This window comes from Alosa sapidissima, chromosome 4 (genome assembly GCF_018492685.1).
Source record: "Alosa sapidissima isolate fAloSap1 chromosome 4, fAloSap1.pri, whole genome shotgun sequence".
Lineage (NCBI taxonomy): Eukaryota > Metazoa > Chordata > Actinopteri > Clupeiformes > Clupeidae > Alosa > Alosa sapidissima.
The window spans coordinates 12,375,172-12,390,623 of NC_055960.1; the positions used below are offsets into that span (position 1 = coordinate 12,375,172).

The 15,452-nt window shown below is 41.6% G+C and overlaps 1 protein-coding gene across 3 annotated transcripts in view; it reads right to left on the minus strand.

Moving 5' to 3' along the window:
* Window positions 1–14,516, minus strand: part of col7a1 (collagen, type VII, alpha 1) — a 77,638-nt gene extending 63,122 nt beyond the window's left edge. For all 3 annotated transcript variants that reach the window (XM_042089575.1, XM_042089573.1, XM_042089574.1), the window contains exons 1-11: window positions 14,281–14,516; window positions 9,251–9,320; window positions 7,806–7,986; window positions 7,390–7,546; window positions 7,125–7,218; window positions 6,643–6,801; window positions 5,992–6,149; window positions 3,265–3,394; window positions 2,719–2,838; window positions 984–1,136; window positions 674–793 (exon numbers count right to left, since the gene is read on the minus strand). In XM_042089575.1, coding sequence (XP_041945509.1) covers window positions 674–793; window positions 984–1,136; window positions 2,719–2,838; window positions 3,265–3,394; window positions 5,992–6,149; window positions 6,643–6,801; window positions 7,125–7,218; window positions 7,390–7,546; window positions 7,806–7,986; window positions 9,251–9,311 — 1,333 coding nt within the window. In that variant the 5' untranslated portion in view covers window positions 9,312–9,320; window positions 14,281–14,516. The remainder of the gene's footprint in view (window positions 1–673; window positions 794–983; window positions 1,137–2,718; window positions 2,839–3,264; window positions 3,395–5,991; window positions 6,150–6,642; window positions 6,802–7,124; window positions 7,219–7,389; window positions 7,547–7,805; window positions 7,987–9,250; window positions 9,321–14,280) is intronic.
* Window positions 14,517–15,452: the final 936 nt, after the last annotated feature.

Here is a 15,452-nt window from a genome sequence, read left to right on the forward strand (position 1 = left end):
TGAAGTTATTATTTTGCTGTCACTTTGTCTGTTTTATAACCCAGAAGGATGTATTTGGTATCAAATGATAGCTCTGTGTCTCCTCTTTCATCTAACATACGTGGCATATATATCCGATCACGGGTCCGCGAGTAATTACTCCGAGAGTAATGGGTGTGCAGCGTTGGTTTGTGTAGATGACGTTAATATTTTGCAGTCACTTCGTCTGCCAGAAAGATCGATATCCATGGTACCAATGGATAGCCCTGTTTCTCCTATTTCATCTGATATGCTTGCCATATATGCGATCACGGATTCGCGAGTAATTCAAACGAGAGTAATGGGTGCGCAGGTGAACGCCGTGAAGTATAGACTTTAAATATGATGCAATTTTATTTAATTTCATGATTTCTTTACATTTTCATACTTGATCGTACAGACAAGTGTGTAGTCTCTTTGGAAAGCCCCACTTCTTCTCTGTCATAAAATAATCAATTTTCAGGTTTTCAGGTTTTATCTCGTTGTGATGAACAGTTGCGGAGCAATGTAACAGAGAAGAAAGGGTGTGTTTTTGACGCACTTTGCGTCAATTGGGTTCTAAGGGTTAATGGACCTGACAGAACTAGTATTGCCGTGGCAATACTGGTGATGGCGGCCATGTGTGTGTGTGTGTGTGTGTACATGTGCATCTCACCTGTGAAAGGCCCCCAGACCAACCGATAGGACCTGGCTCCATCTGCAGCTCTCCAGCGAACACCAACACTTGTCTCAGAGATCGTTTCAACCGTCAGCTGTCTCACCGCCTCTAAACGTGCTATACACACACACACAAATACATTTCAGAAACCCAACCATTTCAGTCTCAGAATAACAGAAATCTTTCTGTTCATGTATGATACTAAAGGTATATACTGTATGCAGACAGTTTGTAGCTGTTTGCGTCTGTGTGTCTATGCTCATACAGTATATAGTCCACCATGTTGTTAGGTAGCTGATTAACTCACAAGTTTTGGCAGATATCCTGGCTGGTGTTGTTGAGTTTCCCGGTAACAGGGGGAGGACGCTGATTATGTATTCAGTATCCGCTTGCAGACGGTCGAGAGTTACCGTGGTAACATCAGGGGACAACCTCTGCTCCAGCTGTGACGCCGGCTGAGCTGTAGACCAGAGGCAGTTTTAATTACACAATGTACTGTAAGAATGGATATGTCTACCCCTTTGTTATCAATTTCCAACACACTGTGCACCGTTTACTGCTTAGGCCACACCCAATCCGTCAACATCTGACAAAAAAGGTCATGTTCCTGCATGGTACAACAAAGTTCCATTGTGCAGACAATTCCTTTCTTTGCATTATAAGGCAGTGTCTAGATGTGTTTTAAAGCAGGCCTACAAGAACTAAATAGACTACTGTTGTTTTGATACAGAGGTGGCTGAGCTGTTGACCAGAGACAGTTTACAACAGTTCAACTTTGACTGCATGAAATGTATGCACATGTAGATGTTCTGGTAATACTGCTATTTCACTGATATGACATATGTCAAGATGACATGAACGGATGAATGGAGTATTTGACCTTGTTCTCTGATGGTATAGAAGGTATGCAACATTTGGTCTGTCAAAAACATGCTCAGATGCTATTTTAAAAACCCATTTACAACTCTATATTTAGACTGGGGAATATATGGTCCATTTTAGCCAAAGATCATTCACAGTAGAATCCAGCGACTTCTACCTGAATCTCCAACCTGAAGTGGAAACACAGTGTGTGGAGAGGACGGTGGTCAGAGGGATACAGGTTAGACCAGAGCCAGAGACCGTCACAGTCTGCCTTTGTTCAGATCCACTTAGTTTTTTTAGTGGTCAATTCAAAGTCCACGATTTACATATGAAGGAGGATCATGTATCCAGTTCAAGGTAGCTTTGTGGCCATGCACCGATCTGATATTGAAGTACTGACAGAAATAAAGGGCAGAGATAGAATGGCAGTATGCCATTTACAAATCTTCAATATTCTTAGATGATAAGCAATATGGTAACACTTTACTTGACAGTATCGACATAAGAGTGACATGACACTGTCATGAACACATGACACTGTCATGACACATGAAACCTAACCCTAACCCTAATCCTAACCTCTAACCCTTATCCTAACCTCAACCCTAACCCTAACCATAACTCTAAACCCAACCATAACCCTAACTTGTTATGACAAAAAACGAATGTCACTTAACAACAGAAGCGCTATATATCATAAACGTTTATGACTTGTTCATGACACGTTCATCACAGTGTCATGTCACTCTTATGTCGACACTGTCAAGTAAAGTGTAACCCAATATAATTTTGTAAGACACACAAGTATTGTTGTGAGAATGCTGTAAACACAACCACATTAGATCCTGTATACATGAACATACACAAAATATATAGCCTAGTATACCTTAGATGTAGGCCAATAGAAAGTTCAAACTGTTTCTAGAGGTTTCCATTTGAAAACGTTGAAAACCAACACAGATACTTGGGTCTTATGCTCATGTCTGTTTGTTTATGCAGTTGAAAGTGTCTATATATGTAGGATAATTTAAAGCACCTTGGGCCAGTGATCCTTTACAGTATTTAAAATAATAATAATAATAATAATAATAATAATAATAATAATAATAATAATAATAATAATAATAAATGGCTACTATGCACAGCTGTGTAAAATAAAGTGTACACTGTGTCCTTACATCTGGGTCCGTAGGTGACCCTGTAGCCCTGGGGCCGAGTGGAGGGGGCATCCCAGGCCAGAGAGATGGAGAAGAAGCCCGACCGTAACACTCGCAGCGACGACACACCCTGAGATGACTCTGAGGATCAGCAAAAGAATAACAAAATACTGTACATATGAACACTTTATTAATATTTTATAAACAGTTTATTAACATTTTATTCTGGCCAGCCTTCATCCATTCTGTGTACTTTTTAGTTGAGTTAAAAATTTAACTTGCAAACTACTAAGAAACACACATCAAGTCAACTACCTTCATTTTTGGTGCTGAGGCTGACCGGTGACCGGTGGACGATGCTGTGCCTACGCTGCTGAATGTAACTGATCAAAGCCTGTGTTGGCTCAGCTTAGCTTTGTGAGTGCTCGACATATCTCATGTTTGTGTCTGTGTGTGTGTGTGTGTGTGTGTGTGTGTGTGTGCGTGCGTGCGTGCGTGCGTGCGTGCGTGCGTGCGTGTGCGTTTGTGTGTGTGTGTGTGTGTGTGTGTGTGTGAGAGTGGTCTTACTTGTGCCAGATTTAGCAGACACAGCCTCTCCGATGCTGTTTGGGTACTGGGCAATGACTGAGACCAGATAGTCGGTGCCACCACGCAGGTTCCGAGCAGTGTAACTCTGCTGATCTGGTCCAACTGTCACCTATTAACACAAAGACTTAACGCTTCACACACTGTGCTGGTCCAACTGTCACCTATAAACACAAAGACTTAACGCTTCACACACTGTACTGGTCCAACTGTCACCTATTAACACAAAGACTTAATGCTTCACACACTGTGCTGGACTCGCTTCGTCATATGATTAACAGAACCTTTTCACAAACTTGTTTTGGCAAATGCAATATCCAATCGTTAGTCTTGTGAGCTGTGATTTGCAAACTAATAAGATGTAATTACATGGAATAGTTGAGATAAAAAGTTGTAATAGCATAATAAATCATGCCTATTACAGTTACCCGATAAGTTATTTCCATTGGCATGTGTGTGGCATGAAAGTCTTTGACAGATTCACACTTTCACTCTAGCAAAACTGATTTCTTTTACAATGTTGCAAAATAGCGTTACAATTCTCTGTCACAAACTGCTCATAGACTTGTGCATTATTGTTGCACTATAATCCCAAATGGTGTTCATGGATGAGTAATTCAAGTAAATAAGCCTCTCACTTCCTGTTGAAGTCTGTCAGTCTAACTCTAATTTTAAAACCTTGCCCAGACATGTAATAAGCACCACGTCCAATGTGCCAGCTGCCAAGAGGTACCAGGAGTAATCCTGCACCGTGTTACGAACCTATCAAAGAATGGGTGTGTTAAAAATCAAATATATTGCATCCCTTTGTCTACGTTCTGGCCACAGGCAACTACTGTCTCTTGTGGTGCTCTGAATGCCAAAAATGGGTTTGGCCTCTATATTTGAAGATGGTACAACTGATTGTGAACTTCATAAAGGAACAGCAAAGGAACAGCACAAGTGTGATCCATGTTCTAAGATATAGACTCGCCAGCATTTACACCTGGTAAGTGCAATTCTTTATGTGAACCTAACACCGTGTCGTCCATTACCCCTTATATTGCCCACTCTCTTACATATATTGTCCACTAACATTATCCCTTACATATATTGCCAACGTTGGTTAGTGGTGTCAACTGCTGCACTCAATAAAAGAATGTCCCCTTGTACAACCTGCAAAAAAGGCTACATTGTGCAGATTTTAACTGTTGTTAAGGTCCACAAAATGCCAATGGCATAAGGGATGCCATGCAAAGGAGGTTATTATGCATCTTATTCCCACTATACCTGCTTAGCTATCTGCTTTGAGATTTTGTGCTAGTTTTAACATAAACAAGAGGCAACTTTATCAGTGCCAACTGTGCTTGGTGTTTGAAAGACAAGAACTAGAACCTGAACCCCTAGCATTGAGGCAGTAGCATTATGTGGATAGTACCATACGAGATACCAAAATCAGAAATAAAAAAAAGTATTTGGACCACAATAGCAAAATGGTGGGCTGTTTATCTACAACCAGACAGTGGACCAATGAGCAAAACACCAGTGGACCAGCAGATCTGCCCCCAGTGTCCCGACAGTGGCCAACCAGCCTCTTGCTATCTGTGATTATATTTACAGTATACAGTCTAAAGAATGCACTGTTTGAAGTGTTGTATAAGTCTCTTTTAGCCTGGGTTTTCCCATGCTGCCTTGCGCGCGCAATTTAATTCACGCTGCTAGACAGCCTGGATACCATGGAGCAAATTTTCGCCTCAGTTAGGGGACCAATCACAGAACAGAGGGAGGGCAGTAAGACGATGACGACACACCGTAGCCGTTATGAGCCACGTACAGACGCATTTGATAGACATTCGTAGCGCCCAATAAACGGCTCTGGGCATTCGTAAACCACGTTTCAAATAAGAGAAAATGAATGCCTAGTTCCCAGACCCCGTCTCATTTGAGATGAGGGTATGACGTTAGCCAGGCGAAAGAGTCTCTTTTGCACCGGAGGAACTGTTCCTAGAACCCCTTTTTTAATGCATTCGGACAGCATGGAACTGGGGATTAAAGAGTTCCTCTGACCGCAGTTCCTACAACTATTTAACCATGACTGATTTGCATGCCAAGGCAGCAGAAGCATCTTTTTTTTTTAAAGTGAAATAATTCAGCTTCTGTTTAAATTTGCAAAATATAAAACCTGCATGGGAAGGCTGCAGAGTGCCCACTGTCTTGCAACAAATGCCTTCTGGATGAGAAGAAATGTTATTCACAATGTTGATTCTTTTTTAAATGATTTTTGATACCATGAGCTTCTAGTTTGTCAATCAACTTCAGTTCTAAAGTAGTAATGCTGTAGTAGTATCTAAATAGCAATGCTGTCCGTTCCATTACTTTATGTAATCATTGGGCTACTAATGTGTGAGGTCATCTCAGAGTTCCTAGTGTGTGTCAATGTAAACAAAAAAGCCCTATATTTCTAGGTGTAGCCTCTCCAGTTAGTAGTTAGTAGAACTGTGCTCCTAGAACTGTTGTGTCCGAATGCACCTATAGATCATTCAGCTTTTTGTATTAATGGTAAACAACACTAATAATTCAGGATACAGGTTTTGACTGATGATTCTGTTTTAATCTTACAACAGAAAGCATAATTCTGTGGAATATGTATTTCTTTCAAGGTTCATCATCCTCCTTATCGTCATCCTCTGGAGTTACATTACACAATTTTGTGTCATGTTCATTTAGTACCTGTTGTAGCTCTGCGTTGATTGGCTGTCCCAGGCCAGAGACAGGCGTGTACTGGATGCGGTAGCCAGTCACTTGGCCCCCTGCAGGAGTCCACTGGAAGCGCAGCGAGTCAGTGGTACTCTCTGTAAACTGGAGGTTGGAGGGACCTGTGGTGGCCTCTGTGAGAGGAAGCAAAGATAGATAATAACTGTTCAGTAATATTTTTAATATAAAGTCTGTACTGCAGCATTATAAACACATTATAAAGTCTTCATAATAGCTAATGATGATTTACATAACAATGTATACAAATGCACTCATAAAGCAAACCAATGTTATAAACCCTTACAGCTAAGTAGGTACTAATTTGTGTAATATATGCTAGATTATTTTACCTCTTGATAATGGCAATGATGACATTACAGAGGTAAAAGATTTGTAAATCCTTATGAAACTTCTATAGCTATAAAAGACTCACACATTAACATAATGCTTTAGGAGTGGAGGCATAACAATCATTATTCATGAGTATGTTATAACACTTTATGAATATGTTCCTACAAATTATAGTCATTTACATGTTTTCTACACTACACTGCAGTCCTCCTGACCTGCTGCTTTGATGTATAGGGCATGTTCCTAGTGGGTTATTGCCTATGATTGAACACTCACCGTCATTCGCGAATGTCCCCCCAACAGACGCACAAACTCGTGGGGACACCTGCGGCAGGAGGGAGCTGAGGCCCTTGAAGCCACTGATGATCAGGGAATAGTAGGTCTGTGGGGACGAGGCCATCTGATCCAGCTCCCTCTTGTCAGCACTCTTTATACCTAAGACAGGTACACACAAGGGCAGTTAAAGAGAGGGTGCAGGAGAGGGAGACAGAGAAATGGACAGTGAGAGAGAGGGAACATGAGCTAGAGAAAGAGAGAGAAGAAAAGAGAAGAAACTGACACAGGATAGAAATATATAGCTTGTATATGATCAGAAGAAACTTGTATTTTGTTCATAATTAATAGAAGTAAATAAATAAAAGTCTTTCTTGGTATATTAAGTACACTGCATATAAATATGCCAACGTCTCAGCATCATACAAAACCAAAGTCACCAAAAGACAATAACAAATACAACCTATGAAATGATAAGCTTTTACCTATGGCAAAGATCTTGACCCCAAGATTGCGCAATGTTTGAACACGGTCCACAACAGAGTCCTGTGACTTCCCATCTGTAATGACGATGACAATCTGAGAAGAAGACAGGAAGAGAGAGCAAGAGAAAGAAAGAGAAAGCTTGTGTCAGAGAGTCTGAATTTGAACTTTTATTGTGTGGGACAAAACACCAGTACATTTCTTTTAATCCAAAATATGGCACCATGAACAGATTTAAGTCTCTACCCTCCTTCACCTCTATCTTACCTTGGGAACATCTCGAATATTTGGAGGGCTGAAGAAATTGTCAACGATGAATTTGAGCCCGTCACCCGTGCGTGTTCCTCCTCCCTTATACGGGATATTTTCAACAGCCACCACCACCTCTGTTCCATTTGTATACCTCCCAAAAGGAAACTCAATCCTAGCACACAACATATAAGTGTTTTTGTATAAAAGGGAAAGATTTAAAAGTATAAAACATATCTGTACATTTATATGTATAAACTGAAATTAAATGTAAAAATTAATTAATGTCAATATCAATAGAGATGTAGAATACATTAATTAACAATTAACAACATATATAAACATGCTCATGAACATACATTCATTTATCACACATGTGCAAACTTCTCTAAATCAGACTATATTAGCTGTGCAGAGAGGGACAAATATCCCACCTGGAGCTATCGCTGTACTGCACGACTCCGAAGCGTACTCCGCTCGCGCCCACAGCACCGGCAAGTGGCTTCACCAGGCCTGCCATGAAGCCTTTCACCAACTGAAAGTTGGTACTGCCAATGCTGGACGAGCCATCCACCAAAAATACCACATCGGCTGCCCTCACACTGTTACACTGGCCTAAAAGTACAGGATGCAGAAATGAATGGACAGTTGAGGTGGTCATGCAGCCACAACACAAAGCGAAGTTTTGAAATCCATTAATACAAAAATACTTGAAGGGGCACTGTGGCAAATGCATGCAAGACAATGGGAGTGTGTTCAAGACAAGACCCATCTCTACATGTGATCTACATCTCTACAGTGATTGTCATCACCCTCACTGGGCCACAGTTTTCCTGACACCCTGTCATTCAGGGCTTTTATTTGGCATTAATTGCTTGCACCTGCAAACAGGGAGGAAGTGCGTGTCTCATCTTGTTCTTCTGTCTGCTGGGTGACGGCCAAAGGGGTCAGAATCTCTGGTGACTCAGTGACCTAAAACTCCATTAAAGGCGCAGTGCACGATTCTAATCTGATACAGTGTTTGTCAAAATCAAATTTCTCCTCAAAGTCCAGCTGTCTGTTCGGTCCCACTGTATCCTGGGTGTACGTTTTGAATTACTGTAAAACTATTGGACTAGCCTTTCACCCATTAACATTGAACACATTTTGTTTCTATACTTCCACTAAGTTGAAAATATCGAACTTGAAATGCCCCGGTCCCTACTTTAAAGATGGATTTGCCCCGAGTTTTGAAGTAGGAACTAATATGTGGCTTTCCAATATAATGTATTCTGGTGACATTTTAATACCTACAAGAAGTGCTGAGAGCAGTATCAATGAGCCACCAATGAATGTCACTCAATGGAGGTTGGAGCACAGTATCTTGTGCATGAATGAAAGCTATATGGGTATGGGGGGGGCATTGAGTTAACCAACCAGTGTTTGTGCTTACAGGATCTTGGTCATGGTGTAAATTAGCAAATAGATTTTACCTCATTATCAAATTAGCTATAGTTACACTTTAGACTTTGCCCTTGAACAAGGCCCCCAAAGGTCATTACAACTAGCCCGGCCACACAATGTAGAAATGTATTTACAGATTTATTTACAGCAAAGGTAGACCCACATACATTGTTTCCTGACTGTGCCGATGCTCTTTATTGACAGTTTGTAAAGTTTAGGCAAAGTAGGAAGTAACATTAGCAATTTACGGTCAATGTGATTGGTTAGGCTGGACCAATGATTTCAAAGTTCAAAACCTGTTGCAATGCAAGTGTGGAAAGGAATCCCACACTTCATAAAAGAGTTTTTCGGGGCTACATTGCAACATCATCTACATGTACATGTCAACGTGTCATCCATCGGTACATTTATGTAATGTATTATTGTGAAACTGTACCTTGAGCAGCACTTTCATGAAGAAGAGTCCCCACCACCGTGAATAAAAAGATAGCCCACATCTTCTTTACCTGTGTAAGAATATAGACTAACAGGTGAATTTCAACAATAACAGCCAAATCTAGTGCACACTCACAAAGTATGAGATGGTGACAACAACTAATTATAAACAAACTGCTACTGTATATTAGAAGACAATGTAAAAGAAAATGTTTGGTATACTGCATTGTGAGTCTATATGCATTTCATTACCTTACATACATCATACATGCATGGGAAAATAAGTCAAAGCAATCAGAATGATATGATCATTGTTCAGAATTGTTCTTGAACACCAGCAAGTAGTCTTTGACATATTGACATTTACACACACACACACACACACACACACACACACACACACACACACACACACACACACACACACACACACATATACATGCTAACACCAACAGAAGCTATCATGAAGCTCAATCATCCTTCACACCCAAACAAAATAAAATAATTAGACAGCTGAAATGTTAAGAAGGTTGCCCTAAGGCAGGAGACAAGCAAAATATTCCTTTTGCCATTTGTAGGTTGTTGCCATGGGGACTTTTGGGACACACCTCAACCACTACCCATCTGTCCTTGCATGATCAGGCAGGCATGCTGGATTTGCCTAGCTTGTGTGTGTGTGTGTGGGGGGGGGGTGTATGTGTGGGTGTGTCTGTGTGTGTGTGCCTGTGTGTGTGTGTGTGAGAGAGAGAGAGAGAGAGAGAGAGAGCTTGAGTAAGACAGAGAGAGAGAGACAGAGAAAGAAAGAAAGAAAGAAAGAAAGAAAGAAAGAAAGAAAGAACAAGCGTGTGTGTGTGTGTGTGTGTGTGTGTGTGTGTGTGTGTGTGTGTGTGTGTGTGTGTGTGCAAGTATACATAAGTCTATGTAAATGTTAGAGGGGTATGAGCATCTAGCGATGACTGCATTCCATCCTGATAGCCTGATAAGAGAATCACATAAATCGGCACAAACTCAGCGCACTCTGAAGCCCATTCGAGATTCCTTCCTGTTTCAACAGCTGTTGTGCCAGGAGAGTCGCCTATCCATTGCATTTTGGATATAATGGATACCTGAAGCATAGATGCCTGAACCAGCAGTCTTAAACACTTCATAGATGAGCACTAACACTAACTTGTCTATGAACTCAAAAGCCAACTCTAAAACTAACCTGGTGACCTGAGAGCTTTTTAAAAAGTGCTACAGGATCCGACTTTCAAGAAGAGGCTTGTTCAAAAACAAGACACATGCAAATTCATGTGTGTGTACTTCTGTGTCTTTTCCTCTCTCTCTCTCTCTCTGTTTCTCTGTATGTGTGTGTGTGTGTGTGTGTGTGTGTGTGTGTGGTATATTTTGACAATATGAAGAAATTGCTTCCTCACTTACTTAGTAAAATAAGCCTACATAGTCTTAGTTGAGTGCCTGTCTTTCTGTCTGTGTGTATGTGTGTGTGTGTGTGCATTCTTGAGTACGTGTATATACAACAAGCGAGAGAATGCTTGAGAGAACAAAAGAAAAGAGACAAAGAGAAAGAAAAAACTGGGGATGTATCCAAATGTCAGTGTCAGTGCTTACACACCTTAAAGGATACGATGGCATTAGTAGCCTAAAGGATATGGCATTGCAGCAAGACCCTCAAAAACCCATATAGAAACCTGCTGTTCATTCAGTCTAGACCCTATGGAATATGGACAGAAGGAAGGGCCTGTGCTATGTGGAGGGTCAGTCCCAAATCGGCCTGCAGTTTACAAATACCCCACAAGGGGGAGTGCTGCTGTGCTGGTAATAGACACAGCTGTGAACAGGCCAATGACAAGAAATCAAGTTGGCAAAGTCCATTTTCTTTTCTCTAGCCAATATGTCAGAGGCCAGGAATGAGCAACAGCAGATAAGGAATCATGCCATACTTTCATCACTGTTGACTATGTGTTCTAACTGCAGTACAAGCAAGCCAGGGTCTTTAGCGTTGTGGTCAGGGCGCAGGGTTATTGCCCTGAGACCACGTGGGCTGACTGTTCTCTCCCATTGCTAGGAAAAGCATCACCACAGTTGGTGTGTTTGACTGGAAATGCATGGGATTTAGTTGTTGATACTACCAGACCCATTAAGACATTCCAGTTTCTGCAGCCCAGGCACACTCTCTGGTACCAATCATCTGTGTGGTTTGGAACAGCTGGATTTCCCTATGATCTTCCTGAGATGCACTTCCTTCCGCTCCCATACACTCTGTGGTCTGGCCACACGGCACCTGGTTTCAACTCTAAAGTCTCCGGCTCTCCTTGATCCCTTGAGATGTGATTCTACTTGTTGTACATCAAAGATGCTCTTTTCCCATGTTCGATCTGAGTCATGTTTCATTGACTCAGTCTTTCCTTGACCTTTCAAGAACTTACAAACACTGCTAAACTCTTACCAGACACTGTCAGACCTACTAGCCTACTCTATCACATTTTCCAACATGGATTTATTACCAGGTCATACTCAGACCATGCGTCCTTATATGTCAGAACAAATGGTGAATGTTACATGTCAAATGTTATATTGATTCTAAATATCAAAATTAACAAAACATCTACTGCACTTTGCTTCCTGAATGGCTTTTAGGATAGTATACTCTACTATGCACTACAGGAATGTGATACTCCTGACAAGCCTCTCCTCTGACATATCCACCCAAGAGGCGTCATTCCTGAGGCTCTTACACCCGAAGACCCAGTGTTAACCCTGCGAAAAAACAACCTCATGCCAACAGTGTCAAGGATAATCTTTAACAAAAGGATGTCCTGCTTAAAACAGCACCTATAGTCAGAGGGGGATCTGCCTGAGTGAGAGAGGTAAACGTGATGAGAGAAAGAAGTTATGTATAAACGAAAGGGAGGGAGGTTACAGATGAGGAGCCTAAACTTGTCTCACTGAAACAACAGTCAGATGCGTCCCATTCTCTCTGTGGATCACAGCCCAGTGGAGCACAACAGTAAAATTCATCTCAAGCTATGAAGGGTTTCCTCCTCCTCCAAAGTGTCTCTCCCCTGTGAGCTGCCAGACATTGGCGCAGAACTTCATATACACATAAGCAGGAATGATGATACTATGCAGTACTGTATACTCAGCTCAGAACTTCATATAAACATAAACATGGTTGATGATACTATGCAGTATATTGTATACTCAGCTCAGACATGTGCACATCACAGGATTTTTGCGCACCTCTTTGTGCACATCACAGGATTTTTGTTTGTTGTATACAGATAGTTGTATGTAAATAGCAATAACACAACGGTGCATGCAGACAGGGCGTTTGCATAAACAGCTGATTGCCACAATGACCCAAAGAACATTCTCAGCCGATCAGAGTGAGGAAGATTTTAAGTGACAAATGAGTTCAGCCGAGGTCACCAGCTTCGGGCCTGACCACCCCATGTCTTTGATCTCTCTCTCTCTCTCTCTCTCTCTCTCTCTCTCTCTCTCTCTCCTCTCTCTCTTTCTCTCACTCTCCCTCTTTCTCTCTCTCTCTGTCTTACTCTATCTTTGTCTTCCATTCTCTCTTTTGGTGTGCTATGTCTCACAGTGTGCAGGCACACACACACACACACACACACACACACAATCCAAAGAAAGAAGAAAAATTTCTGACCAGACACACATCAAAAGAACCTAAGCATTCTCATTTTCCCTCTCTCGCTCTCTCACACATGTACCCATACAAACACACACACACACACACACACACACACTCAAATGAGTCCAAACGGCAGATCAAAAGCTTGCACTGACATACTTGAATTGACTTCATTAACACTTAACCACAACCCCTCCTCCCCAAAAGCAAAACAGAAGCACATGTACTTACTCACACAATACTAAAAATCCTTAAGCATATTGTGGTATGTACTGTATAGATGCATAAACATGTATTACAGCATTCACACAAATGCCAAAAGCATACATTCTTTCTCAAAGTGAAGTTTGAGGACAGTTACGTGAGACCCCTTATATCGTATCTTACATACATCATTTATTCACTTGCATTCATGGTCACACTGAAGCCAGTTATCCTTTGTGCTGGTATCAACATGTTGCCCTAATTATCATTACATTATGTCATTATGTATCATTATCTTTCTGTCTGCAGATCTGTCTGTCTGTGTGTCGGTCTGTCTGTCTGTCTATCTGTCTGTCTGTCTGTGTGTCGGTCAGTCTTATCACCATCAGAAAAGTGTACCACACCTGGAAAAGGGTATTACAAGTAGGTCACAACCAGATATGTTCAGCAAACACTGTAATGGTTATATGGTTCAGTCATGAATCAGTATCAAGTTGCTTTATACATAACTAGCAGCAGAGATGCATGTTGAGTTAGATGGTTAGTTCAAAAGTACCCCATTTATCCAGCTACCCTTTCTGCACATGATGAAGAATAGCTCTTAAATGTTTTAAGCCTTGTCATTATGGGTTATTATGTCTTCCAGTATGTTTCGGCAGGCCCAGTTAAAAACTGTCATGCAATGAAGCTTAATTGGATCACCCTCACCATGACAATCTCAGTGAATGACAGAGACAGTGTGAGTGGTATCTCAGTTCAGTTTGACATTTCTGAAACAATTTGCAGCAAAATAAAATCATTTTAAAACTTTCCAAAACATAATTGTAACTCCAATGTGCTATGTATGACCAGCAAGCAGTCTTATTAACTAGTGTGCAACCATTATTCAATATATGCAAAGTAACTTATCCAGGGATGTGTTTTGTAATGTGCTCCATGGGGCAGTAAAAGCATAGCTGAGCCCTCATGGCTGTAAAGACTGCTGAATGAGTTTAATAAATCATAATTACTGCAGAAGCAGGAGCGCTCCTTTAGAGGATACGCAGCTGCAAGCACCCCTGCAGCTGAACGCGTTCCCTGCGCCCCCAAACCATCTGTCGCATCGAACCGCTCTCTCCCACAGCGAAGCCGAGCGGGGCAGACAAGCGAATTGGATTACAGTGAAAGTCGCTCACCTGCCAAACTGATTAGTCACCTCTTCCTGCTCCTAATCCTTTCAGAACTCACAGCGTAGTAGGGGCCATGTGAGGGCATCCAGTTTACCACCAAAATCCCAAAATGGACAGAACCACAAATGAAGCAGCGCAGTAATGTGAAGGGTTGGTATTAAACGTGCATGTTCTTCCTGCTGGTGCTGTGCCGTGCTGTGCTGTCTTTGCAGGTTCAACACTCTGCCAGAGCTCAAACTGTCACCCGGGCAGGCGCTCTCCTGTTCTTAAGTCCAGACTTGTTTGGTTGCCTTGAGCGCCGTGTTTTTTCTCTCCTCCTTTTTCTTCCCCCTTCTAGTCTTCGTTTCTCCTCCAGCCCAGTTGCAATCATGTTACATCCAGGAAAAAAACATGTTTGAGCCATAGCTCTGTACTCCTCTGAGCCATACACACAGCGTTTATGTGTCATAAAGTTTGCCAATATCATATTAACGCCTTTTACAATAGAGTGATAGAGGTGCCATAGATATGATAGATGTTTACAACTATCACTTTCAAGCCTTTGGTCTTGACTTGGCTTTGAGCTCTTGGCCTTATGTCACAAGACATCAAAGTAAATTGTGCTAAAAAACTCTGAAGCATCTAAAGTTACGTCAAGTGAAACAGAATCAGCATTTCAATTAATGAATGTCTGTGAATATGGGGCAGATTGAAATTATTTGGACACCATAGAAGAAAAATAGACAAGTGAAGTACAAGGTCAGGGTGGACCATAAAAATGTCACTGGACTTCCAAACTAGCGCTAGCATGCATATGGGTAGGCAGTCTAATTTGGTATTCTCCCTCTAGCAAGTGGCCTTCCTGATTGGGTTTGCCTCTTTATTAGCAATTTTACTCATTACCTTCTTATCTGCTGCCACTCCGCTCCATTTGAAGATGAGTTTCAGTAGCCTGCAGGCTTGATGTATGGTGTGACTAATTTAAGAAACAAGTGAAAATGGCAACTGTGATTTTTCCTGTTTCCTTCCCGCGAGCATCTTTCTGAATCATTACTCATATCAAGTTTTACCTCCGCCCTTTCCCAACGCACAAACCCCCAATACTCTAGAAGCAAGAAAAAGGTTCCTGTGATGATATCACCTAGCAGCTCAAATGCGCTGGCAGCACATCCAGTAGCAGTTGATGGGCCATCCAATGA